This window comes from Pipistrellus kuhlii, unplaced genomic scaffold (assembly GCF_014108245.1).
Source record: "Pipistrellus kuhlii isolate mPipKuh1 unplaced genomic scaffold, mPipKuh1.p scaffold_m20_p_4, whole genome shotgun sequence".
Taxonomy (NCBI): Eukaryota; Metazoa; Chordata; class Mammalia; order Chiroptera; family Vespertilionidae; genus Pipistrellus; species Pipistrellus kuhlii.
Window position 1 is genome coordinate 83,788,763 of NW_023425540.1, and position 27,942 is coordinate 83,816,704.

At 43.4% G+C, this 27,942-nt stretch overlaps 1 protein-coding gene across 12 annotated transcripts in view; it reads right to left on the reverse strand.

The window, feature by feature from the left end:
* Nucleotides 1–27,942, reverse strand: part of CLEC16A (C-type lectin domain containing 16A) — a 225,113-nt gene that overhangs the window by 181,060 nt on the left and 16,111 nt on the right. For 7 of the 12 annotated variants that reach the window (XM_036411080.2, XM_036411083.2, XM_036411076.2 and 4 more), the window contains exons 2-10: nt 25,768–25,896; nt 22,104–22,237; nt 16,388–16,536; nt 14,272–14,377; nt 14,087–14,092; nt 11,969–12,092; nt 8,943–9,117; nt 7,124–7,180; nt 3,525–3,638 (exon numbers count right to left, since the gene is read on the reverse strand). In XM_036411080.2, coding sequence (XP_036266973.1) covers nt 3,525–3,638; nt 7,124–7,180; nt 8,943–9,117; nt 11,969–12,092; nt 14,087–14,092; nt 14,272–14,377; nt 16,388–16,536; nt 22,104–22,237; nt 25,768–25,896 — 994 coding nt within the window. Of the gene's footprint in view, nt 1–3,524; nt 3,639–7,123; nt 7,181–8,942; nt 9,118–11,968; nt 12,093–14,086; nt 14,093–14,271; nt 14,378–16,387; nt 16,537–22,103; nt 22,238–25,767; nt 25,897–26,036; nt 26,184–27,942 lie in introns of those variants that run through there. The other 5 variants (XM_036411077.2, XM_036411082.2, XM_036411084.2 and 2 more) reach the window with 4 other exon arrangements.

The following is a 27,942-nucleotide window of genomic DNA, read 5'->3' on the forward strand; positions in this document are numbered from 1 at the left end:
TGTTCATATTGCAAGAATAATGAGATGTTAGCAGTTTCAGAATTAGTGTTCTCTTATTCTATTTCCCTGACAAGAAACAAACATACTACCTGCTCTGCATTAGAATTATAGCAAGAAATTATCCCTTAGCAGGAACCATAGTATTTTAATGCACAGATGAATTTCAATTCGACATTTATCTAACCATGCTGATGTATTTTAAATTTAACCCTAAATTACAGACTTTTCAAATAACTCTGCTCTTCCCTCTGCTTCTCTCTCTTCAATTTTGGTTTGGTTTTGTGAAAGGTCTGCTGGTAAAAATGAAGCAATACCAGTAACTTATCTACAAATTACGGGAAGGAGAAAGTAGGTTAAAAAAGACCAAGAAACTTAAAACAAGTATGACCAAACCACATCCGAGTTAGGCAGGAAACAATAGGAGACTGTTCTTGCTCTGAGGGAAGGAAGGTAAATCTTACCAGGACTATTGTCAAACAAGTCATAAATGAGATTTACCTGCACTTTTCCCAAATGTCATCAGAATACAACAAACTTTGATTTCACACCAAGGGAAAGGCAAAAACCGGAAGTAGAAAGCTGACACTTTCACTTGGGATGGCAATTGATTCCACGCTCAGAAAAATCTCATTTTCAGTTCAGAAATCCACCACAGTGAGCACTGTGCCTCTATCACATTGGTGGAACAACCTTCATCCCAAGCAGAGGCCATAGGGAAAAAGAACAAATCTCCTACATTCTCCCTTTGATTAGATGGTTTGACTAACGTGGGTATCCGAAGCTGAGAAGTCACCAGTAATTTTCTGCAATTAGCTTTTGCTCAAATGGTAAACCCCATATCTCAATGTCAATATCCTGCTTGCGGTACTTAAAGTTTTGCAAAATGTTATCAATGGAGAAAAGCTAGGGAAAGAATATTATTATTTCTTACAAGGGCATGCCAATCAATTTCAATTTAAAAAGAAACCCTGCTGTACTAGCCAGTGAGGTTCAGTAGTTTGGAGCATCATCAAGTACACCAAAAGGTGGTAGGTTCAATTCCCAGTCAGGGCACATGCCCAGGTTGTAGATTCAATCCCCCAGACAACAGGGAGTGTTGGAGGCAACCAATTGATGTTTCTCTCTCACATCAAATGCTTCTCTCTCTCTCCCATCCTCTCTTTAAAATCAATTTAAACACACACACACACACACACACACACACACACACACACACCTGCAAATCCTAGCACCCCCAACCATTTCTGGGGTCTATCTTGGAAAACCAAGTCTAACCTCAGCAGTGTCACATAGGAAGTCATTCTCTGATGAAGCCTTAGCAGTTATCTTGGGTTCTGGAAATCACAAGACGAAAGTAAGTCCAAAGGGACCCAATACATTCTAACTTGTTTTTCATGTAAACATAGTATGAATTAGTGCGGGCTGGGTGGGGATTAGGGAAACTAAAAGGCAAACATATGCCTCATGTGATGGGGCAGCCTCTGAGATGCTTCCTGCAGAAACATATGCACAACGGGACCAGATTTTCTGACTGTTCAAGACAATCCTGAAATCAATTTTCAGTGAAACTTCTTAATTCATAAAATTTTTTTTTATCCACATGAAGACCAAACCAAACAACTTTGAGGACTGGGTTGCAACGTGCAGAATTGATAGCACTTTAAGTGTATTTTCTTCCTATCCTCACCAGGAGCCCTTTGGAGTAGGGCTTGCTCTTCCTGTTTTCTATCTGGGCTGAAACAACTTGCCCACAGTAACCAACTGGCTGGCAGGGTCCTCAGCAGCCCTGTTGATTCTGTCGCCATTACTTGCATTCATTAAACACCAAGTCATAAACACTAAGTCAGCTCCACATTTTCTAGACCATGTGTCATGACAAGGACCATTAGGGCCATTTAGGGAGTGTTTTCTGCTCCACACTGTCACCCCCACCATCTCTAGGTTAAATCCTCTCACCAAGCACTACACCTTCTCTTTAGAGCACTTAGAAGATTCGAGATAGTACAGTTATTTGTATATTGATCAACATTTGTCTCTCCTACTGTACTGTAAAGCTCCAATGTGACAGAGGCTATTAGAATTTTCTATATCCCCAGAAGTAGCATGATGCCAGGTGCAAAGAAAGGACTTAAGAAACACTCGTTGAATGAATCAAAGAGAGGACGGGCCACACAGGGGCCATGAAAAGGCCCCATTCAATACAGTTGAACTAATGCCACCACCAATAAGGACAGAAAGTTTCTGGGAACCTTTTAAGAGGCTCAAATGCTCCCTTAAAGAAAAATGGCCAGGCTTAGCTATTCTACACCAAAAAAACAAGAAGGACAGGGGACTCTCATAATAAATGGTACACTGTACAGTTCTGGCCTTTCATGCAACAGGATCCCCCTCCACCCACTTCTTTAGATATGGAAATAAAACTGACTGCCCAAGGGCAAGGCCAGCCTTTTACCTGTGTGCCTACACTCAGGGCTCATTTCAGACATGTCTGCTCAGTCCACACTGCAGCAGACACAACGGACAAACAAGATGCCTGCCATAAGCTGCTTAAAGCTGGTAAGATCTTTGCTAAGGGGGAACCAGCAGCAAGGACCTTCCAAATTTGGGGTTTGGTAAGGACACAGGTACAACAGCAGAAACATGGGCACACTGGGGAAAAGCAAACTGGACCAGTACTAAGGTAGCCTGGAGCTCATTACATATGAGCAGGAGGGGAGAAGTGAAGGCAGGCAAGATACACAGGAGCCAAGCTGGGAAAGCCTCAGAAATCATTATACTGGTCAGCCAGTGTTTTCCTTTGGCAGAGCACAAAATGCACAAAGGTGCACAAACCACATTATGTCCTGTTTAGGCCACAGTTGAGTGATAATTTAAATCCTGGGAGATTTTGTATCAAAATGCAGATTTCCAGCTTCTCTGGAAATATGAGAAAACCTAGCAATATTGCATCCATATTCCTGCAGAATGACTGCAGTCTGGGGTGGAACAGCAGCTGCTCATAAAGGACGCATACACTCCAATTTGCTCCAGTCCCCAACACTCCCTACTGCCCTCAGGTGGGGCCTATCTCTACATAGATGTCCCATAACCAGCCTCTATAGCTATTGGTGTCTCAGGCAAGGTATTCTCTCATTTTGTCCCCATAACAGTGTCTAAATAAATATACAACCTGAGACAATTCCATGTTCAATAACACACAGCATGTAACAATATATTTAAATAGTTTTTCTTGAAGTATTAATGTTTATTGCATGTAACATTATATTTTAAATCATTTTTCTTGAAAATAAAATAAGTAATAATAACATACATTCACTGAGTCTATTCTTGGTATAGACCCCCAGCTTTTCCTGGGTATTCATTTCAAGACTCTGATTAGGTTCCCTGAATCCCATAGTAGTTTAGACGTCACTGTTGCTGTAAGCAGAAAGTTGGTTTCCGGTTTTAGAGAAACACACAAGTTAACAAAATGAGCCATGGCTTCTTATCAGGGTCTAGAAACAGTCGTAACACTAATGACTTACACAACTTCTCTGAACATCCTGTTCAGTCTTAGCGTACATCTCAGACAGATCACCATTCAGAATGACTTCAGCTAACGAGTTCACCAGGGGTGCATGATGTATAATGAGGAAGACCTGGTGAGAAAGAAGAAATGGGATTTGTATTAAAGTGTGCAGTCTTTCAACCTCTTGCTTTCTTGATCTGCAATGATACTGGGCTACACAAGCCCCATATTAAGTAGTAATCTCTGTGATGCAAAATCCAAAGAATGGGTGACATTCAGGAAAAATGAGTTACACGTTTCTCCTTCTAGGGTTGCGCCCTCTCCCCCACCCCCTTCCGCCCCTTCATTCAGACTGTTGCCTATTTGGCTGGCTGCTCTTCTTCAGCGGAAGGAAATGCATTAAAAGCAAGACTGTCCCTCATGGCTGGGTGAGGCCAAATCCAGCTGAAGTAAAGCACAGTGGGGAAGGAGCAGCCAAACCAGCACACTCTTTCCTCTCCACAGGCATTTCAGTGTCAAATTCGATTATGAAAAGATTAGAAGGCACCGGCCCAATACTTTAGTTATACGGGAAGAAGGAGCTGGTGAGTCTTGTTCCAATCAAGGACTTGGCAAAGGATCGGCTGCACAGAGATCCACCACTGGAATGAGTGCTGACCCCTGCGGTGGGCTTCGGCACACCAGAATTCCATGGCAGTATGGGTAGGTGTGGAAACTGGGGGGAAGAAAAGCCACACGAGCCGGAGATAGCCTGAATTGTGCCAGGATGCAAAATCAGAAGGCACGGGGCCATCAGGGGTGGCCCCACCACCCCACCCTGTTGCCCAATATTCAGAGGAACAGCTTTAGGAATCAGAGTATTCAAAACCGCCTCACAAAGCTCGTTCAGACACACCTGCTACTTTGCTTTAAAATGGAAAGGCAAACCGGTGTAGCACAGTGTAGGGTTATCTACTATTTACATATAAAAAGGGTGTGTGCGCACACACCTATGTATTTATTTTTATGTATATACATGGAACAAGGTTTCACACCTTGGCATTACTGATCATAATCCTATATTGTGGGGCTGTCCTGCGCATTGTAGGATATCTGGTGGCATCTCTGGTTTCTACCCACTAAATGCCAGTAGCACTCCCCACCCCAGTTATGACAACCAGAAACATCTCGACATTGCCAAACATCCCCTGTGGGGAGAAAGGTTTTGAAATCACTCCCAGTTGAGAACTCCTGGTAGAGAACATTTCTGGAAGGACAGAGGAAAACCCTGTAACTACAGTTGTCTCCAGGGATAAAAATCAGGGGGCTGAACAAAATTAGAAAAGAAACTTGGTTTTTACCTATCTGAACTTTTTAACTTAAAAAAAAAATTTTTTTTAAGTGAACACACACACACACACACACACACACACACACACACACATTAAAGGCAGAAACGGAAACACCATCTGCCTCTGGGCAGTGGAACTGGGTGCCTGTAGGGTTAGGGTTCAGAGGGAGACCCCTCCCTACATGTCACTTTGTATTGTTTGAATAGGGTGAATATACTGTTAAATAAAATAAATACAATTTAAATTAAAGGTACAGGCAGAATAACCAAATGTAGACCTACCTACTTACCTAAAAACACACACACACACACATATATATACAAAACATGTTTACTATCATAGAAATTACATATGAATTTATCCATGTCCGGGGCTCTGGCAGGCATTCAACTATTAGCAATGATGATGATGAGATAGGTAAATTTTCTCACCTTCACATGGCCAAATTATTGTCACACTTAACTACAAAACAAATCTCAATCACTGAGTTCATTCTTTCCACAAATACCTACTGTGCACCTTATGTGGACGTGACCTTAATGATTATTTAGTTATTCTTTTAGTCAGTCCACATTCAGTGAGTGCCAAACTAAGAGCCCACTGGACAAAAGTCGCCTGATTCCCACCTATGGACCCACCCAGGGCTCATTCCTTCCTGCTCTCTGGATGAAGAAAAACATGTAAGCGGGAGCCAGTCACTGCATGGTGTGTGGAAGCGTTTGCGGGCCAGACTACCTGCACCACACTCTCCTACCAGGGACAGTATAGTTTCAGCAGGACAGAATCCTGTCATACTAAATCAATGTTGTCAATGTGAATTTTCTTGGTTTTGTGTCTGTGCTTGTAAAATAATTGGTAAGGATGATCTGACGTAAGGCTTAAGAACATGGGGTTTATACCTGCTTCAAGGTTTTCACACACTTGGGCAACATTGCAATAAGGCTAAATGAAAACACAGGGAAGGAAGGACTCTGTTACTCAGGTTAAGGTACACCAGATTATAAGCTGTGCTTTTTGTGTGTTACTGAAACAAGTAATCGGGTGTCTGAGTTGCTGGTCCTTCACTAAGAAAAAGGAGGAAAGGGATTCTCAGTGTAAAGGAGTGGTCTGACCCCTCACTCCTTGGAGGAGACCCTGCCCGTGCAAGGCTCCAACAGCTGAAGCATCCTGAGGGTGTGTTCCGTGAGATTCCTGTGGCTGAGCATCTGGCCTGCTCAGGTCCTGCCAGACTCCCAGAATCCCAAGCGGAGATGCTGGCGGATTTGTAATGAGGTGGTGGAAAAAGCTGCCAGGAGAGACTGGGGTTTGCACTGAGCTCTGTTTCACAGAGGGGCATTCAGAAGGAGTGAGCAGCAGTGCAGAGCTCCAAGCAAACAGAGTCCCCGAACAAGACACTAGGAGTGAACAGTGAGCAGGCCACTGCAGAGCCCAACTGGCTGAGTCGTTGGGAAGAGTCCCGGTCTGCATCTTTCTCCTCAGGCCAATGGGACACAGCCCCACCTCAAACTCAAAATGGCCCAGGGACCAAGTTAGAAGGACATTCTCTCAGCAAAGCAAATAAATGCCTGTGCCATTTGCAGAAGTGAGAACAGAGCTCTGGTCAAACGTTTGACTACTTGACAGTCTAATGAGATGGCCTGAAAGTCTGGACTGCTTGTAATAAAAATATTTTTAAAGTTATGTAACTGGGTCACCATGGAGTTTTTCCCTTCTTGTAAATATTACATAATTACAAGAAGGAAACACACTTAGGGGGGGAGGCAGACAAATTGGCTTAAGATGGAAATCTGGGAACTGCTACAAGATACCTTCCAGAAGGTAATCTGGGAACTAGAACCATGACAAAAGCCTTTAAAAACAGCCTTGTTAGTGGAAGTCTTTTAAACCAGGGTCGCTGTGTGTATGCACACAATAGTCTTGCAGTTTGGGGCTTATTTCAAAATGTCATGAATAAAACCCAGACAGTCCACATTTCCAAGGTATTTAGAACACTCCTTGGTTGTTTTGGAAACCTCGATCCTCATAGTAAAACTCAACTACCTAAGTGCCAGGTTAGATTTGTTTTTCATTTCTTGTTAAATTTCCATCCACTACCATGAAGAAGATACTGGCACCTCTACTCAGTGTCTAGAAACAGAACTCCCATTTATTTTATTATCTTATTTCAAGATGGGGGACGCAGAAAGAGAAGATAGGGCAATGTGATCTGGGAAATTTCTGAGGGGCAGCAGCATTCCAAGGTCCCCTACATGTGGTGGGGAAATAGGCAAATGATCAAACATACCTGTGACAGAAGATAGAGAGACACCGGCAAGCTGATTTTGGGCCGTTGTTCTCCACCCTTGAATATTGAGGGAAAAGAGAGAGAAATCCATGTCATACAAGTGAGTGGCACAAAATATATCTGTCTGGAGAAGAGGCATCCTGTCCCCTAATTTTCTCCAGGACCCTGAGTTATTCTGGCCTGGCGCTAGCTAGTCAAAAGTCCACTCTGCAAAAGAAATTCACAACCAAATCCCATTCGGTATCATTTGCAAGACTATGATTTTTCCACCTGAGAAGTCTTTCATCATTAGTCATGGATTAGAGGTTGGACCCAAAAGAAGAATTGGCTCCTTAAATTACCAAGAATGTTAATTTTTCCCAGCTGGGACATGGAAAGCCCAAGTCCCATCTGCCAGGAAAGCCCTCAAACCCCCTCCGCTCCCTCCCCAGGGCCCTATTCTCAGGAAGAGCTTTGAAAATGGGGCAGGAAGACTGGGATACTACAGCCTCTAAAAAGCCTCTCCTTTGCACTGAGCCTCACTGAGCTCCACCAACCCTGAGAGGATCTTCAGAACCCTCATTTTGCTCAAGAAGGTTGACTGCCTTGTCCCAGGTCACAGAGTAAGGAAAGGGAAGAGATAGAATTTAAACCCAGGTTTAAAAAAACCTCTTCCCATGCTTTCTCTCTGCCTCCCGGAGCTGCCTCTGCTAGACTTGGTTAGGTTTGCAATTTCCTTCCAATTACTTATTTTTAGTAATAATCTTCTACTTCCAAAAAGAAAGCTGCACCCCTGTGAGACACATCTGGCTCTGTCCCATGTCCTGCTGAGGCCTCTGCCCCTCAACTCAGGGAGGGACTGGGCAGAATGCCTCCACTCCCTGAAGCAGCATTGCTCATGGGAGAAGCAGAGAACTATCAGCTCAGACTTTGCTGGGGCAGGAGGGGGCAGGTTAAATATGGAGATTTCTTTCTTTTTCTTTTTTCTTTCTTTCTTTCTTTCTTTCTTTCTTTCTTTCTTTCTTTCTTTCTTTTTTAATATATATTTTATTGAGTTTTTACAGAGAGGAAGAGAGAGGGATAGAAAGCTAGAAACATTGATGAGAGAGAAACATCAATCAGCTGCCTCTTGCACACCCCCTACTGGGGATCTGCCTGCAACCAAGGTATATGTCCTTGACCGGAATCAAACCTGGGACCTTTTAGTCCGCAGGCCGATGCTCTATCTACTGAGCCAAACTGGCTTCGGCAAATATGGAGATTTCTGGTCCATCCCAGACTCACTGGACTAGCATCCCTGAAAAGGGAAGACACCGGAGGATGTGCACTTTTAATAGGCATTCTCCCCACAAGGGACTCTGAGCCTGCTAACTGGGAACAGCCATTGCCCTGGGAGCTCTTCCTAAGTGCGTTCCATCCCTTCATGTCCATTCTGTGCAAGTTTTGTGGCTGGCTGGATCTTCTCCAAGTTGATGAACCCTGGCAACTACCAGAAAAAGTTACCAAGGATGAGAACACCACAAGAGAAGGATGCACAGAAGCCAAAAACCTAAATTCATAGAGGTTTCCTGTTTCATTCTGATGTCAGTATTCTTTTCTCATTCACTTTTACAGTTTTTACAACCTACCCCCTTCACACACATATTCCTCCCCCCTCCTTTTTTCTTCTCCCTCCCTCCTCCCCCTACTTCCAGGAAATAAGAGGAAATGAAAAGAAAACCAGTGTGCTTTGAAAGGAATCTCTCGCAGGCTCAAAGGTATGGCCCCTTGCAAAGCTCAGCCCTATTCAAGGTGACTGTCCTTCCCTCCTTCTGAAGACCTTCAGCCCGCAAGAGCTCACCTTGTCCTGGTTCTCCAGTGAGTACACGTAGAGGGGTAGGAAGAGTCTGTTGAGCAGGTGGTCCGTGAGCACGTCATTGAGGAACTCACAGTTGATGATCAGGATGTCATTAAGATAGTGCAGGTGGTCCAGGTGCTCAGCCACCAGGTCACTCAGTTTTCCTCGATTCCGGTGCCTGCCAATAAAAATGACCACCTCAGTCTGGAATTCGAAGCTCAGAGCCCTTGGGCCTAGATCAATGGCCTGAGACTTAGGTCACGAGTGCACTCATTCATACAGCAAATAACTGAATCAGTTTCAAGAAACATCTATCCTGCCCTACTATGGGGTACACAGAGGGGAAAGGGGATTTTATCGGACTCCTGGGGTACCTCACCCTCTGGGGGCCCCAGCATAACTCACCCCCACCACCACCACCACAACCACAAAAAAAAGATGAATAAACAGCAAATAAACAGCTAAGCTCTTGGCAAGCCATTTCACAAGAGTAGCCACTAGCTAATATAGCAAGATCCCCTCACTCCCACGATAAGCAATATTAATGGAGCAATAAATCCTTGCTAATTAAAATGCTCTAGGAGTTCGAAGAAAAAAGCAGGCCTCAGCAGCTGCGTGGGACCCACTGGCCCTGAGCTGATGTGGGACAGGAGCGTAAGGACATGACATGCCACCGCAGGCCCCACCAGGTCTCTATCTCCTTGCAGTGAAGCAATAGCATGCTGGTTGGCCCCATGGGTGAGCCAGTCTCAACCTCACAAAGGATGGCAGAGCTCCTAACATAGCTGGTGGGCTCATTTTCCCACCCCTAAAGTGGTCTCTGTTGCAAAAAGTAATCTAGATAGGGTAAGACACTTTGTTTGTATTATGGTTATTCCTCAAGTAATAGATGGCCATTTTAGAAGAAAGAAAATAAAAGCAAAAAACAAAAGCAAAGTCCCCTCTAGCTCCACCACTAACAGATGATGTTTTTGGACTTGTGTCCCTATATTCTGTTTCTCCACATTTCTGTCTCTCCATAGTCGCACGTAAAATGCAGGTGTTGTATTCTATCCTTCTAACCATCTCTACTTTAAAATCAAGATCAATTTTGCTTCTTTTATATATCTTTGGATAATCATCCTTTATTATACTTTAAGAAGATATGCAGTAAGTATTTATGCCAAATACATGTTGTAAAGCATAATCGTATAATGAATACCTAAGGACCCACAGCCCACCTGAGACCTAGAACATTTAAGCTTTACCCCACTTAAGACACTGGAAATTTTTCTTCTGTAGGATATTTAATGCCCTTTACTTTTTAAACCTTTACTTTTAAAAACTCTTATCAAAGCAATATATGCAGATGGGTTTAAAAATCAAACAGTACTGATAAGCTGATTAAAAAAAAAAGAAAAAAGTAGCAGCTCCCGGTCCAACTTCCCCCACCCCTGCCTACTCTCCACAGGAAGTGCCTTTTAACTTTTAGTTGTTTCTGTAGAGAATTCCTCCTAAAAATCTGAGAGAACCTCTATGTTCTGACTGAGCCTCTATGCATGATGTTATGCATTATGTTATGACAGAACCCTTTGTGCTCCCTCCGCTCCTTCCCCCCAATAGACATTGGCAATTGATGTTGACATTAGCAGAGCCATTCACTGCAGAGACAGAGGACGAGGGGTTCATTTCCTTCCTTGTATAACCTGTTTTCTCTCTGGAGTTAACTGCCTCCTTATGTTTCATATCTACACCTGCTCATATCCATATGAAATTGCCCCATCAGATTTGCCATCCACCTTCCCTTGCTTTTTTTTAAGTTTTAATTTAAATTCATTATTGTTTTAAGTATTACATATGTCACCTTTTCCCCCCATTGACCTCTGCCCAACCACTCCCACCCCTTTGCTTCTTTGTCAACAAGAGATCTACTACTACGCACTCTCTCTAGTCCCCTCCCCCTGGAGGATCTCTTTCCAGAGTCCTATCGCCCTGACCCCTTCTGGGTGTGCTTCTCACTAGTCTGTGCAAAGCTGTCACTCTGGGACAGTGGTTCTCAACTGACAGCAATCAGGAGACATTTGGCAATGCCTGGAGACATGTTTGGTTGTCACAACTGCAAAAGGAGTGCTACTGGCATCTAGTGGGTAGAGGCCATGGATGCTGCTAAACAGTTTACAACGCACAGGACAGCCCCACAACAGAAAATAGCTAGTTCAAGAGACCGAGAGTGCCGGTTTGGAGAAATCTTTGTCTGGAATTTCTATTCATTACTCTAGGGCCCAAATTACCATCTTCATCTTAAAACAAACAAACAAACAACAACAAAAAACCACACACAAACAAAAACAGATACATTGAGATATAATTCATATACCATAAAATTTGCCCATTTTAATCACAAAATTTAATGGGTTTAGTGTATTTGAAGAGTTATCCAAGCATCATCACAATCAATTTTAGAACATTTTTTTTATCCCCTCCCCTCAAAAAAGACCTATACTCATAGCCAGTTACTTCCCAATTCCCCCATAAACCTCTTTCCTCCATTCCTACAAAACACTAATCTACTATCTCCTTGGATTTGCCTATTTTGGACATTTCATATAAATGCAATTATACGTGGTCCTTTGTGTCTGGTTTCTTTCACTGAGCATAATGCATTCCAGGTTCATCCATGGTGCAGCATGTATATGTGCTTCATTCCTTTTGATTGCTGAATACTATTCCATTGTATGCAAATTCATGTTGTTTATTCATTTACCAGCTGACAGATCACTTTCATCTTTTTACCAGCTGCCTATCACCCATCTTCAGGTGTACTGAATTTAGTAACCCTCATCCTCTCTGGAAGGTATCTGAGTTGTCTCCAGTTTTCCACTATTATAAAAAGTAGACAGGTGGGTGGAACCTTTCAGAGTATGGAAGTCCATATTATGCCTATACAGAAGCAAGTAAGTTTTGTTCTGATGTTTATTTTTCCTCGGTGAAAAGGAAATTCTCCCTTAATCACTCTGTCTACCTAACAAGTACCCCACAAGGTCACTTACTCCTCATCAGTCTGCACACAGTTATCAAGTTCGATCACGTGGCTCCCGATGAACCAGACCAAATTGGAGAAGTAAGGGACAGCAGTTTTATCTCTGATATAATGTAGCATGGCCTGGTTATCCACTGGGAAAATTCACAAAAGAAGAGAGAAAAAGAGTCAAGCTACCAAAAATAACTTGGGGGAGATTAAAAAAAGAAAAAAAAGAAAAAAAAAGAAAGAAACCATAATGAAAAGGTCAGTTACTATTATCTGAATCTTTTCTGTTTTCCCTGAAAATACTTGAAAAATGGTTATTTTATTCATAAAACTATACTTGTCAAGGCAGTTCTTACGCTATTTTTATGATTAATAAAATTAACTCAGTTCAACTTTAATAGTGCATTAGAAAGCCTACTTATCAGCAGTGTGTTTAGCTAGACTACAATGAAAGCTACATTCTTAAGCAAGTTTCCTGAGTATACATGTAATGATAAATTAAGAAAGCGAAAAACCAGAGGTTAATAACTTACATGACACTGGAATAAGGAACACGGGACTCGTCATTGAAGGAAAGGCAAAAAACAGACAACGGTTAGCAGGGTTAGGAACTGAGACAGCTGCTCAGAGGGAGAGAGCTAGGACAGGAGGCATCTAAACTGAAAGACACAGGTTAGAAGAGAACAAGAGAAAACAGGTAACAGGAGGCAGCAGAATTATAGCCTGGAGCAGGTTGCAAACTCAGAAGCCAGGCTGGCAGATGACTCAGTATGTAGGGAAAATATAGGGGTACAGAAGCCAGCAGGCCTGGCCAGTGAACTGGGGAGCTTGATCAGCACAGGTTCACCACCACCCTGCAGTACTGAGCCCAGATTAGCCAAACCTACATTTTCAAGTCAAAAGTCCAGATTATTATCCAAGATCTTCTTAATGTTTAATTACTGACAACTGTATAGTCCTGGCTAGTGTCGCTCAGTGGTTAGTGTCGGCCTATGCACTGAAGGGTCACAGGTTCAATATGCACCAAAGGGTCACAGGGCATGTATCTGGATTGCAGGTTTGATTCCCGGCCCCCCATCAAGGTTCATGCAGGAGGCAACCAATCAATCTGTCTCTCTCACATTAATTTTCTCTCTCTCCCTCTCCTCCCCTCTCCATCCTCTCCTCTGTTCTACAGCATCTGAAAATCAATGGAAAAAAATATCCTTGGGTGAGGATTTTAAAAAAAGTACTAACAACTATATAATTTTTCAAAAAATATCTAAGCCAATTAAAACCTGAGAGCCGAAGCCAGTTTGGCTCAGTGGATAGAGTGTCCGCCTGCGGATTGCAAGGTCCCAGGTTCGATTCTGGGCAAGGGCATGTACCTTGGATGAGGGCACGTCCCCAGTAAGGGGTGTGCAAGAGGCAGCTGATCGATGTTTCTTACTCTCTATCCCTCTTTCTTTTTCTCTGTAAAAAATCAATAGTATATTTTTTTTAATTAAAAAAGTAAAACCTGTCTGAGAGCTGGATTCATCTAACCAGACCCTCCTATTTTGACCTCTGGATGGATAGGCCCCACTGAGCTCTTAGAAAGGCTCTTCAATTTAACACAATCCCAGAGCTAGGCTGGAGTGAGTCCTGGAGGAGCTCTCGCCCCTCCCAATTAGGATCATCTCAAGGAACAACATCCTAATTTATGAAGGTCAAAGCTCTTTGGTTCCTGATAAACAGTCCCAGCATCAGTGTGGTGATTACAGGGAGAAAAAAAAAAAAACAAGAAGGCATTATCCAGAGGGTCAATTCCAGGTAGAGGAATTGTGTGCAGCAGCCTTTGTGCCGGTTTGGGAAGGGAGCTGTGAAAGCCTTTCTCCTGGAGGTAATGATTTGGGTATTAAGTTCATCTAGAAAGAAAGGAGGACTTTGCAGCAGGCTGAGAATACAATACTGCCCCCTGCTGTTCATGATGTGAAATGCTTTTATACATGATTTAAAGATAGCATACCCCTAGAAGTATATCTTACAGGCCAAAACAAAAATTTAAAGTAGTATTTAAAATAACTCTGCTTTATCTAATTATCACATGACCACTCTCTTAGGACACTGTGTGCCTCTCTTAGGACACTATGACTTCTGTGTTAGCACTAAGATAACTTACATGACACTGGAATAAGGAACAAAACTGAGTATGTAGGGAAAATATAGGGGTACAGAATTTCTTTAAGGGACCAGCTAAATGTTCAATGCCTACAAGCCCTTTGTGAGACAAGCAACCACAGCTATAGTAAATGAACCCGAGAGGGAGCACTAGCTGCCAAAGCAGAATTCATAAGGAAAACTTACCTTTGTAGACATTCAACGTGATGGTTCTGACAGCAATTCTAACCATGCTTTCAGGGTGATTGAAAAATTTGATGGCTTCTGTGTACAGGGCAAAGTCATTAGTGTGCTAAAACAAAGAAGTACCAAAAAGGAGTTACAAACCCATAAGAAAGGCCTGCCCCCACCCCAGCTTCCTGAATCCTATCACAGACATCAGTCAAAGGCCCCCCAAAATATTACCAACATGGACGTTAAGCCAGTGGTTCACTCCCAATGGGAGTGTGGGAATGTGGGAAGGAATGGAGAAGGGAGATCATGGAATGGAAAATGGTCCAGACCCAGGCTAATGAATTGTTCTACCACTTCTTAGCTATGTGATGTAATATTTCTAAGCCTCTATTTCTTCATCTAGAAAATGGGGATAATAATTCCCACTTCAGCCAAAACCAGTTTGGCTCAGTGGATAGAGTGTCGGTCTGAGGACTGGAAGGTCCCAGGTTCGATTCTGATCAAGGGGCATGTACATTGGTTGCGGGCACATCCCTGGTGTGGGGTGTGCAGGAGGCAGCTGGTCGATGTCTCTCTTTCATCGATGTTTCTAGCTCTCTATCTCTCTCCTCTCCCTTCCTCTCTGTAAAAAAAATCAATAAAATAAAATTAAAAAAAAAAATAATTCCCACTTTATAACTGCCCAATGATCCTGATCTCCCGTATTCACATATTTATGTCATCCTCTCCTACACTGAATCAGGCTCTCTTTACGGCCCAAAGAATATGGCAAAAGTGATGGTGTGTGACTTCTGAGGTTGGGTCATAAACTGTACTCCAGCTTGTCTTGCTCTCTTGGGTCATTCATTCTAGAGGAAGCCAGCACCAAATGGCCAGCCATATGAGCAAGCCAACCTGGAAACAGAAACCCCAACCCTAATTCCAGCCTTCAATCAAGCCAGAAATGCTCTGCCAGGCCACTCCCAAATTCTAGACATATTGTGTGATAAATGCGACACAAATCTGACCAGAAAGACAGGAGAGGAAGTCTGCTGGGAAGCTTCTGGAAAGGAAGGTTTGGGGGAGTTAAAGAGACCTAAAAGGAAAGTGATCTCATCAGGCTTTTCGGCAGTGGCATGTGAGCATGTGAAGTTTGGAGCTGCTGCAGCCGTTCTGAGGTCATGAGGGTCGCGCCTGAGGAAAGATGCCAACTGTATGGTCAGCGGAGCAGGAAGATGGAAAAGCTTGGTCCTTGATGAAGGGGTTAGCCACAGGATGAACCAGCTCCAGGACAGCTGGCATCTGTACCTTTTGGTATGAGATAAACTGACTTTATTGTTCAAGCTACTTTTAATTGTGAGAACAATAGCAATTTATTTATTTAAATTTTTAGTAATTCTCCCCAAGGATTACTAGGGATGTTAACTTCTAAAGAACAGCAAAAACACAAGGCTGGTGTGGCTCAATGGTTGAGCATCAACAAACAAACCAGGAGATGGTGGTTAGATTCCCAGTCAGGGTACATGCCTGGGTTGCGGGATCGATCCCCAGTGGGGAGTGTGCAGGAGGCAGCCAGTTGATGATTCTCTCTCATATTGATGGTTGTTGTTTTTTTTTCTCTCTCTGAAATCAATAAAAAAAAAAATCTATATACTTTTATAAGAATAGCTATAACTTTAGGGAGCCAGGTACATAATAGGTACTTTGCAGGTATCATCTCATTTAATTCAATCCCTGTAAAAAACCCTACAAGGTATATATTATCATCCCCATCTCTCAGGGAAGAACTGGAGGCTTAGAGGACTGAGACTTCTCTAAGGTCACACAGCAGGGAAGTGGCAAAACTGGGTCTGAATGGACTTCCTGTTTTCCCCACAGAATAACACGACCCCCGAGTCAACTTCCACGCACTCCTCCCTGCCAAGTATACCGCTCTCAGTGTGCAATAATTGAATTTTACATAAGAAATGAAAAGGTAACTTATTAAATTAAAAAATGTAAGCATGCCAAGGCCAAGCAGTGTTGCTATGGGAATGAGGAAGAACAAGCACATAAGTGCTTTGTAAACAGGCAGGAGGCCTCCTGGACAGAGGTGCTGCTCTGACCAGCTGGCTCTGCATCCAAACACACCTCCCCGGCAGTCACTTACCTCATTGTAAAAAAAATGGACAGTGTGGTTGTTGAGTTTTAACGAAAGTGTTTTCAGGAATGATATATAATATGCCATAATCTCTTCATCGGAAAAGTCAAACTTATGGACAATGATAGAATTTACATAATTATTAGAGAGCAAATAATCTAGAGGGAGAAAAACAAAACAAAACAAAAAAAAACAAAACAGGTTAATTCGTGCTAGAGGATAGACAAGTAGAAAAAATCAGGTAACAAAGCAGATGACCATATGAATATACACAAACCAGTCAACCTTCTGGGTGGGTGGGGTTATCAAGCTAACAGAGAGCAGCTTAACCTTTAGCCATCAAAGAAATCAGCCAGTGTAGTCACCAGAAAGTTCAAAAGCAATGTCAGAGAAAAGCCCGGGGCACCCTCCCCTCCCACACCAAGCAGAACGTTTTCTTCACTGCCGGCACAATTCAACACAGAGCTGGGAGTGGGACAAATGAGTTGGTGCGTGGGCATTTCACAACAGCCTACGGATGAGGGTAAAAAGCACTGTCTTCTATAAAAAGCTTCCCCATTTTGCCCTCAAAAGTCACCCATCATCCTGAATGCCACAAAAGGCCTAGCGCACATGGCTTTTTTATCCCTATGTAGCTTTTATAGCTTTTCAGAAAAGCCACTTTATGCTGACCCTCCACTACATGCCCAGCATCAGGCTGAATGCCTCACACTGTAACTGTCACAGCGATACTGCAGAGGAGGTCCCATTCTTCCCATTTTGCAGATGAGTAAAAAAAAGCTCAGAGAGGCTGATTAATTTGCCCCAAGAAACAGAAAGTTGCAGAGGTGGAACTCGAACCAAGGTCCCATGTCAAAGCCTGTGTTAATATCATCACGAATGGGAGTCAACAATGATGAGGGCCTCGAGGCACTGGGCCAACTGAAGAACAGCTACCCCCTCGAAGCCCCCAATTCATGGCCCCTTCAGGAACGCAGGATCAGCGTGGTGAGAGCTCCCAATTATGCAAAGGAAGCCGGGCAACACAGATGTTAATGCTGCATCTCCTGAATGTGCAATGTTAGCCACTAGATTGGCTAGTTTTTAAAGCTGTGCTGGCCTGCAAGCACAAAGTCTGTAGACCAGCTGTGGCCCATGGGCCTCTATGGTTCATGGCCTTGGCATTGGGCCCTCCTCTAAGTCCTCACCAGCCACCCTTCAAAGCAGGCTCTGCTGTATCCTGTCTGTCCTCTGGGCTGTCAGCTTGTGAGCTCTGCACCACCCCAGCGGCTTCCCCAAAATGGTTAAAGGCAGAACACGATCAAAACCTGCACCTACAGGCAGACACACAAGGCATGAGAGTGGAGTGGCTCAGAGTGTGGTCCTCCGAGTAGCAGCATGGCATCACCCGGAGCTAGTCAGTCACGCTGGATCCTGGGCCCATTCCTGACCCCACTCATATGTCTGGGGGTAGGCCTGGGACTCTGTGCTAAGAAACCCTACAGGCTTCCCACCACCTCGTGTGGACTTGGATCCACACTGTCTCTGCCACATCCGAGCTGGGTGACCTTGAGCAAACCGCTTACACTCAACACTCCCCAGTCTTCTTGTTTGAAAACTAAAATAACAATACCCTCCTCACGAGGCTGTTCTGAGAACTAAAGATAACACACAAGAAGCACTAAGAACAGTAAGAGACACAAAGTAAGCTCTCAATAATGTTAGCTGCCATTACTTATTACTCTCATTTGGAGATTCATAGTCTCCACCACCATATTCCTAGAACTGAACACAGTTGCTCTTAGGTGAATCGAAAATAAACCACTAAGCTATTTGGTGGCAAAGAGGTACCGAACTTAGGCCAAAGTATTACTGAAAAGGCTATTTGGAATCACCAAACACAATATAAAGAGCCAGCCAGGAGCCCAGAGCCATGAGAGGCCATGGCAGGGGCCACAGCTGGGTCCTCCTCAGAAGCCAGCTCTCCAGAGAAGCCACTGTATTCAACGCACATTGGGTGTTCTGGCTGCACAGACAGGCCATGAAGTCTGTAATCTTATAACAGTTGTCAAAATTTCTTGATCAAACAATAACTGAGGAAGATATTGGCGCTCCAATAGAGGAGGCAGTGTGTCTGGCTATGTTTAAAAATGAGGTACACATTCCACAAATCTTGACTGTACAACTTGATATATGTGGAAATGCATATATATAGGAATGGTAAGTACATATACCGGTGAACTGATATATACACACTTCACAAATCTTAGGTGTCTAGCTTGATGAATTTTTGCAAATATAGACCATAAGCACCACCCAGACAGGTGTAGCAAATGTCCAGCTCCCCAAAGGTCCCATGACCTTGCCCAGTCATCCCCTCTCCAAAGACAACCCCTAGTCTGACTTCCATCATTAACTGGCTTTGCCTTTTCTTGAACTTCATAGACGTGCTTCTTGTCTGGCGTCTTTCATCATATCTGAGAATTAGCCATGTTGCTGCACCAAGTGGTAAGAGTTCATTCCTTTTTTTCCTTTTGCAAAGTATTCCATGCTTTGAACAGTTAGCAATCTACCCCCCTAGAACCTTGGCAAGCAGCCCAGGTGATACCAATGGCGAGGAAACTTTTTCATTCTGTCATTCTGGCTATGGATGGGGACAAATGAGCTGGCAGAAGGGACAGTTGAGATGTCATGGTGAGCTTCGTTGTGACTGGTTAGTGGCTTCCGGGCCACCAGAGGTGCAGACGCCAATGCTGGTAGCTTCAGATTTGCAACATGAGCCTCTGGGCTACACTCTCGAGGTGGAAAAGCCACATGCTCCAATCATTACAGCAGGGACTTTTCCAGGGCCTCCACAAAATGACTCTGTGGGTGGTGGGGACCAGCATGGGGGCAGCGGAGGGGCCTCTATTATTCGGCTGGAATTTTTCTCCTACCCCCTCACTGTGTGGCTGACTTTCTGTGGTATCCTTTTATAATAAACCCAGGAGTCTATAAGTAATCTCAGTCTCTCGGCCTTCTGTCACTTAGGTCACCAAAATCAACAGCCAACAGGTGCCCCTGTGATACGGCGGCTTGTAATAGTGAAAATATGGAAACCACCTAAATGCCTATGGTCAAGTTAAATAAGTTATGGCCCAGTGAATGCAGCTCTTGAACTGAACTATATAAGGTTGCATGAATAGGCAATCAGAAGGTTTAAGATACACTGGTAGGTTGGGGAAAAATAAAACAGCAAAATGGTATCTGACTGAACAGTAGGGTGAGATTCTGCAGAATTATTGCTTTCTATATTTTGTAATGTTTGATTTTTTAAAAAAATATATGTTTTTATTGATTTCAGAGAGAGGAAGGGAGAGGGAGAGAGATAGAAACATCAATAATGAGAGAGGATCATCGATTGGCTGGCTGCCTCCTGCATGTCTCCCACTGGGGATTGAGCCTGCAACTTGGGCATGTGACCTGACCAGGAACTGAACTGTGATCTCCTGGTTCATGGGTCAACGCTCAACCACTTAGCCACACAGGCTAGGATGTAATATTTGATTTTTTTAATTATTATTATTATTTTGGTTGTTGCTTTACCCATAAATCCAAGTTCTATACAAAGAAAGTGACTTCTCCACTTTGGCAGGCTTTTAAAAGTACTCTGGTGAAATTCCCATAAAGCTAGAGCCATCTGCCTGGGTTTCTTATAGCAGGGCACTCTTTTTAGACACAGTACATGAAGAGTCATCTAATCCAGGAACCCCAGAATTTTAATTGTCCCAACTCCTATCTTTAACGAGTAGCCTAGGCTTAGAAAGGGTCACCACAGAACAGACATTTGGAGGAAATGCTAGATTTCATAATAAAACCAACTCTTCTGGACACTTCCATCTATCTGCCAGACCCATACTATGCTCTGCAAACAAACTATCACACTTAATCCTCAAACCACTCCATTTCCCAGGTACTAGGATTATCTCCACTGAAGCTTGGAGAGTTCACTCCCTGGAGCACACTGGAGGAATGAACATGTGGCAGAACCAGCCTGAGCCTAGATGGGTCTAAGTCCCGGTCTGCACCACCGAGCTGGGCCTTGCCCTCTCGGAATTCTCAGAAACCACACAATTCATATCCAGTGTAACAAAAGCTGATAACAAGAGAAACCACTTAGGGAAGAGCCAACTCACATTCATTTTGAAGCAATAGCACCATCTAGTGGTCGCTTCTGAGAGTCACCATTCAATTGCTCTTCCTTACATCTTCCTCCTTCCCCAAAGTAATGCCAACGACACCATCACTACCCCCTTCTACCCAACAGAAAATATTTTCAAACCTATCTTGGGGACCTGGAGCCTGCCTCAGTTGTAGACATTCAATCACTAGTCTTCTTCTCCTTATTTACTACGGGCAGGGCCTTGAGCTTGGTGTGGTCACCTTGGAATAGGGCTATAAAATTCTTTTGCTGTGGGGCTGTCCTGTGCATTGTAAGATGTTTAATTGAATTCCTGTCTCCACCCATGAGAGACCAGTAGCAGCATGCTCTCCCCCAACCTCCACCATCTTTACAACCAAGAGTGTTTCTGGACATTGACAAATGCCTGCTGGTAGCACAATCAACCTCAATTAAGAACCATGGAGCTAACTTACCTAGATTAAACCCCTTCTCGATTTTGGCCTTCCTAGAGCTGTCACCTGGGCCAGTGACTCAAACTCTCTGAGCATCAAATGAGGGCAGCAACAGCTCCTGCCTCTCAGGGAAGGTTGTTTAGATGAAGAACCAGGGGCTTAGGGGCAGGGAATAAGCTCTGAGTCACACAGGTGCCAGTTGGGCAGGTGCCAAAGCCCACACCCTGCATGCTCCGTGGCTGAGTTCTTCCTCGCTGGCTGCTTCCAATGCTTATTCTATTGGCTGGTTTGACTCCAACTCCTTAGTAATAAATTATAAACAAGAAATGCCAATGCCCCAGAATCACTCAGCAGTAGAGACTCTCCCTTAGCTATTCAAAGCACCACCAAGCAGGGATAAACATGATGGTATGGACTGAAATGTGTCCTCAAAATCCCTATGTTGAAGCCCTAACCCCCAATGTGACTGTATCGGATACAGGGCCTTAAAGAGGTGATTAAGGCTAAAGGAGGTCATAGGATAGGGCCCTAATCCAATAAGACTGGCATCCTTAAAAGAAAATAGACAGCCCTGGCCGGTGTTGTACAGAGTTAGAGTGTTGGCCACACACACTGAAGGATCGAAGGTTCTATTCCTGATCAAGGGCCCATACCTGGGTTCAATCCCTGGCCCAAGCTCAGTGTGTGAGAAACATCGATGTTTCTCGATGTCTCTCTCCCTCCCTCTCTCCCTCCCTCCCTCCACTTGCCTACTACTCTTTCTAAAAAATCAATGGAAAAAAATCCTCAGATGAGGATTAAAAAAAAGGAAAGAAAAGGAAGAGACACCAGAACTTTCGGTATATGCACACAGAAGATCATATGAGGACACAATTAGAAGGCAGCCATCTGCAAAATGGGAAAACAGGCCTCACCAGAAAACATCACTGAAGGCACATCTTGGATTTCCAGCCTCCAGAAAACAAATTTCTGTTGTCTAAGCCACCCAGTCTGGGGTACTTTGTCACAGCAGCCCAAGCACACTAAGATATATGGCAAACATAGACATTTGAGAAACAACACAAAAACCATGCCAAATCACACACTGCCAACACTCAGCAGTGCAGAGGCAGGTGTCAAGGATTGTCCTTACAAAGTGAGGTCTCGTGACTGATATTCTCAAAGAGGATGTTCAAGGTCTGCAACAGCTGAACGCACACATAGCGGCCTGATTTCTGCCGCAGGATGTTCAGGAAGAAAACAAACATATTCTTCTCCAGGAAGAAGCTGGGGAGAGAATGGGAAAGCGTCAGTGGTTTGTTTCCACAGAAAGAAATACAAATCATCCTCTGGTTCCATGCTTAGCACACGTACACTCCCAAGCCCCCAAAGGCATTTGCAGAGCAGCCAGACCATGCCATCTGCACAGCCTCAGCTTCCAGGCAAATGCAACCTTCACAGCAATCTTCTCAGAAGGCAAGAACAGTGCTGATTCTGGAAGCAGTGAACTACTAAATTTCTGACAGAATGATAAAGATCTTTACCTACTAAATGATTACATAGTGATCTGTGTTTGGAATTTAGTAAGGAAATATTTGATATCCTTCCTTCTTATTAAGCCTCTTTCTTTTGCTCCCCATGTCTTTGAGAGTTAAACAACAATAGGATATAAAGGGTTTTGGTTTCCAAATTGTCAGGTTTGTCGTTTCCATGCTGGGGGGAAAGAATGGGAAGGAAATAGAAGATGCTACCATGGTGGTAGGACCCTAGCCAGGCCCCAAGTCCACATTTGTCTTTCTTGTTCTGGACAGGACTTGGTTTGTACGCAGCCTGGGACACTAACAGTTAGGAGTACGTGTTGGTTTGTTTAATCTTGAAAAGGAGACAGAACCCCCTAATGCTTTTCTTTAAAGAAACAAAGTGCCGAGACCGGTTTGGCTCAGTGGATAGAGCATCGGCCTGCGGACTGAAGGGTCCCAGGTTTGATTCCGATCGGGGGCATGGGCTTTGGTTGCGGGCACATTTCCGGTGGGGGGGGTGCAGGAGGCAGCTGATCGATGTTTCTCTCTCATTGATGTTTCTAGCTCTCTATCCGTCTCCTTTCCTCTCTGTAAAAAATCAATAAAATATATTTTAAAAAAAAAGAAAGAAAGTGATGTTTCTAGTTATGTGTTCTCTGAGTTCAAGCTAAGAGCAGATAACTCTCATTTGGGGTATTCCAAATAAATGGCTGCAGTAACATGTGTCTGCTGGTTGACTTAGTTTTAGTAACTCTTTCCCCTCCACTGTCAGTTCCACAGCAGCAGGACTGTGGGCCACATAACTTCTGTTTGAATCCATGAAAGGGTAAATGAATGAAAAAATTACTTTAAAAAAAGACCTCTAAAATCTTTTCCATCTCTGATTCTGGGAGCCATTCACATGGACCCCAGAATATTCTTAACATTTGACCTATTTTGTTTATCTGGTCTACCAAGGATCACCCAAAAAGCCCACTACAGCATAATGATAACCAAGCTGGGAACTTATGAAAATGCCTGTAGACTTTGCCCAAAGATCTATCCCCTAAAACTAACATAAAGTCCAAGGGCCTGGATTTTTAAAAACACCCTGGAGGAGTACAGAGGGGGCTCCTTGGAAAAATAACTAATTCTAGGGCTGGGGCAGAAAAAAAGAAAAAATGAACCCGGAGCATCTTAAAGTACCAGAAAGAAAGGAAGTGCTCAAAAACAAAAGGATAGGGCGTGTCAAAGGACACAGGAACCAACCTAAAGGAGCTTCCAAAGCTGGAATCAATTCAGCAACATAACAAATAACACTGTATTGGATTATAATCCAAAGTATATATAAAGTAAATATCCATGATATAAATAAATTATTGAATAAATACATAAATGGGAAGAAACAAATCTTCCATGCAGAACTTCAAATATTAACCCCTCGCAGAAAGTGGAGCTTAATTCCCATGCTCCTAGACAGAATAGATACACCTAAAACTGTCAAGGTCATAAAAAACCAAGGAAGACTAAGAAACTGTCACAGAGCAGAGGACAGTGGGGAAATGTAACAACTGAATGCACTGTGGGAGCCTCGGTTGGGAGTCTGGACTGGGATTCTAGAGCAAAAAGAGAATATTAATGGAAAAATCTGGCAAAATCCAAATCAAGTTTGTAGTTTATTTAATAGTTAGGTACCAATGTCAACTACTCAGGTTTGATAAATGCACGGTGGTAATCTAAGATGTTAACAATGGAGGATACAGGACGGGGATAGCGGGGTGGCAGATGGGAACTTTCTGTACTATCTTTATAACTTTTCTGTAAATCTAAAACTACTCCAAAATAAAAAATAAAAAAATGTATTAAAAACAATTCTCTTGGGGACTCCGTTAGGCAGCCACCTAAGAATCCCTGGGCCTCAGGGAATTTTCTAAACTGACAAATGGACTAAGGAGGACAGTTTCTAAGCTTTAATCCAAGGGTCTCTCTCATTTCCAAATACCAACCAACCAATTCTCCATGGAACTTTAAAGAAAGCTAGTCCCATTTATAAGCAACACTTCACTTTATTACTCCGATTATCCTTTGGGGATTATGGCCAGTGTCACAGGTTTTGCATTTTCACATGTAGCTTTATTTAAATAATCTTACCAATGAAAACAGAGCTATCCAGAAAATCAGGATATCTATTAAGAAGCCATGTTAGAAATGGAATACCTTTTTTTTTTTTTAATGGTCTTAAAAATGGCCTCAATGCTTATAATTGAGATTATTTTTATATAAAAATAAATTCTATTGATAGTTATCAAAATCCAAACTCTTCTGCACTCAGACACTGAGACAAATCTATTGGGGAAATAGCCTTTGCTTTTGTTTATTTTTATTTAAATTCTTTATTGTTGAAAGTGTTACATATGTCTCCTTTCCCCCCTCACTGACCTCTCCCTGCCCACTCTGGCCCCCCAGCACATGCCTTCACCCCTCTGTAGTCTGTGGCCATTGGTTATGCTTATATACATACATACAAGTCCTTTGGTTGATCTCTTAGCCACCCTACCCAACCTTCCCCTGCCTTCCCTCTGAGGTTTGCCGGGCTATTTGATGCTTCTATGTCTCTATCTATTTTTGTTCATCAGTTTATGTTGTTCATTATATTCTACAAATGAGAATGACCATCCAATAGGAACACCTTTATTTTATTTTATTATGAACTGCTAACATTTCTTAATGCCTAGGCTATACCAGGCACTAGACAGGGAACTCTCTCTCGTTTAAAGATGAGGAAACTGAGGCTGGCCTAAGGTTGCTCATCTAGAAAGTATGAGAATAAGGGACAAACCCCTCCATGGGCTCTGGCAGGAGGCACTGCTTCAATGCTTACCAGCTGTATGACCGAACACATAAATGGAACAAGGCCATTACCCTGGAGTCACTGGGAGACATAGGGGGATTATCTCATCAAGAGCTCAGCACTGTGCCTGGCCATCAGTAAACACAAAAAATGTTTGCCTTTAGTGTCTCCCCCCCGTTCACTCAGAGACTAATTACCCAGGACATTGTCTCCTTCCTTGGGGGTGATAATCAGACACTATTGGAAAAATTACCCATGATATTTTCAGATTTTCTAGAGACTCATTTCCATACTTCCCCATTTTCAGCTGTGGTGTTTCAGGACATTTTATATAGATAGAGGAATAGATATCCGTGCAAGACCAAATTGGCTTCAAATTCTGACATCATCAGAATGACTCATGATACGCATTCAGAAACATATTCAAAGGAAGACGGAAACATTTTTAAAACATTAGAAACCCTTACTCAAACACAGAGCTGTCATTCTGATCTCCCCATATCAGGATCTCAGTGATGGAACGGATGGTCTCCACTAGCAGGTTCCGGTTCTGTTCTGTGACTGTGGTGTTTTTGGTCAAAACGTGGTACAAATACCTGAAAGGAAAGAATAGTAAAGATTACCAACTGAAATGAAAGCCAGGCTCAATGACCCTTAGTGACATTTGGGAGACAACATCGCTGTGCCTTTTCACATCCACTTAGCACAACTGCCATTCAGATGAGACAGAACTTACCATTCAGGAAAAATGGCAGATACTTCTTTGAAGCATTAAGTAACCAAGGACACACCAACCCCAACTGAGGTAAGAGAATTGTCAAGTCCTTGAAGACAGCCATCTCAAACTTGAGTGTGTAAGATAATTCCTGGAGAATTGGATAAAACGGGGGTATGGAAGCCCACCCAGAGATTCAGATTCAGGGGGACCTAGGGAAGATCAGGCCCTGGCCTTTTTCACACACTCCCCAGGTCATTCTGATGCTAGTGGAGCAAGTGGAGACACATGGCTCAGGTCTGACTGCTTAACATAAGACCTGCATGAGGTGTTGTCATAGCTTAGGGTGGGGTGGATCCCAAAGCCAGTGCCTGGGTAAAAATCATGTGCAAACACAAGATTACCCTTGGATTGCTCACAATTCCCTTAAAGTTCAGATCGCCATCAGAATTGGTGGCTCATATAAAGTGGGTTACTTGCAGGACACTGATCTTATTATGTGCTGAGTGCAGATTGTTGGAATTCACAAAGTCAAGTGGGCTTGAGACTATGGCACTATATTTCACCCACCCAAATGGTCCTAAATGGTCCTGGAAGGCCCACGCTGCTCCAGACCTATGCCAGCTACTGGGGCAGAGACAGAAGGCCCAGGCCCATCCTCGATGCCCTCTGCTGGTAGCGAGGGCAACTGAATCACTGAGGCCAGTGCCAAGCAGTGTTGGACCCAGAAGCCTGGTCAGATGCCCTGGGACTGCCACCTGACACAACTTTTAAGAGATGGCATCTTTAGGACCCACAGACTGAGGTAACTTGAGCTGCTATGGGAGTCTCAGACATACTTGGGAAGGCAAAGGGAATACCTAGAGTCACCTCTTGGTTTCTTTTATGGCCCCTTCAGTTAGTGGTGGGGGCTAGTGAGAGCAAGACAGGAAAAGATTAAATAGAATCGTCCCATCAAAAAAATCTCTAAAAATGTAAGATATAAAAGACAGATTCTTTCGGAAGGAACAATAAGGAGCAATCTACTACTTAAGGGTCTGGGTTTTAATTTAAAATCACATGCAACTTCTATGCAGTAACCAAAATAGCCCTTGGAAAACAGAAATCTTCACCACCCATGTCCAAATCTATAGGTAAGGCTACAGATGGGAGCAGAAGCTAGTTCTCCTCGGGGATAAGGTAACTCCACAGCACTGTTTCAGCCTGGGATGAGTCACAAGGGCACTCGTGAATCTCTTATCTTCCTGTCGCCTTGACTCATCTTCTCCAAGTCAAAGAGCAGAGTTTTTCAAATTGTGGTTCACAGGCCTCCTGCATCAGAATACCTAAGTTGCAGATTCTAGTTCCCCATCCCAGATCCACAGAACTGACTCCTGGGTGTGGTACATGACGCTGAGTCAGTTCTGAGTCCTGGTGACTCTGAATAAGTGATGTTCACAATGTCCTGTCCTCATCAGCCCTGCTCGGCAACTATAGACTCATGCCTACAGCTTCTTTTATGGAGTCAATGTGTCTCTTTAGTCTTTTTCTTTTCCTGCTGCCTTCTATTTTTCCCAGCACTATTGTCTTTTCCAAAGAACCCTGCTTTCTCATGATGTCTCTGCGGTAGAAGAGCTCCAGTTTTGGCCTTTTTTTTTTTTTTTTTTTTTTTTTTTTGCCTCTAGCAACGTTTCAGGCTTAATGTGCTCCAGGATCCACTTGTTCATCTTTCTGGAGGTCCAGGGTAGAACTCTCAACACCATATTTCCAATCAGTCATTTTCCTATCAGCCTTCTTCACTGTCCAACTTTCACATCGGTACCTAGTAATTGGGAATATGAGGGTGTGGATCTTAACCTTGGTCTCTAATGACATATCTTTGTAGTGATCCTCCCATTGCTGCCCTTCTGAGTCTCAGCTTTCTTGAATTCTTGGCTACAGTCCCCAT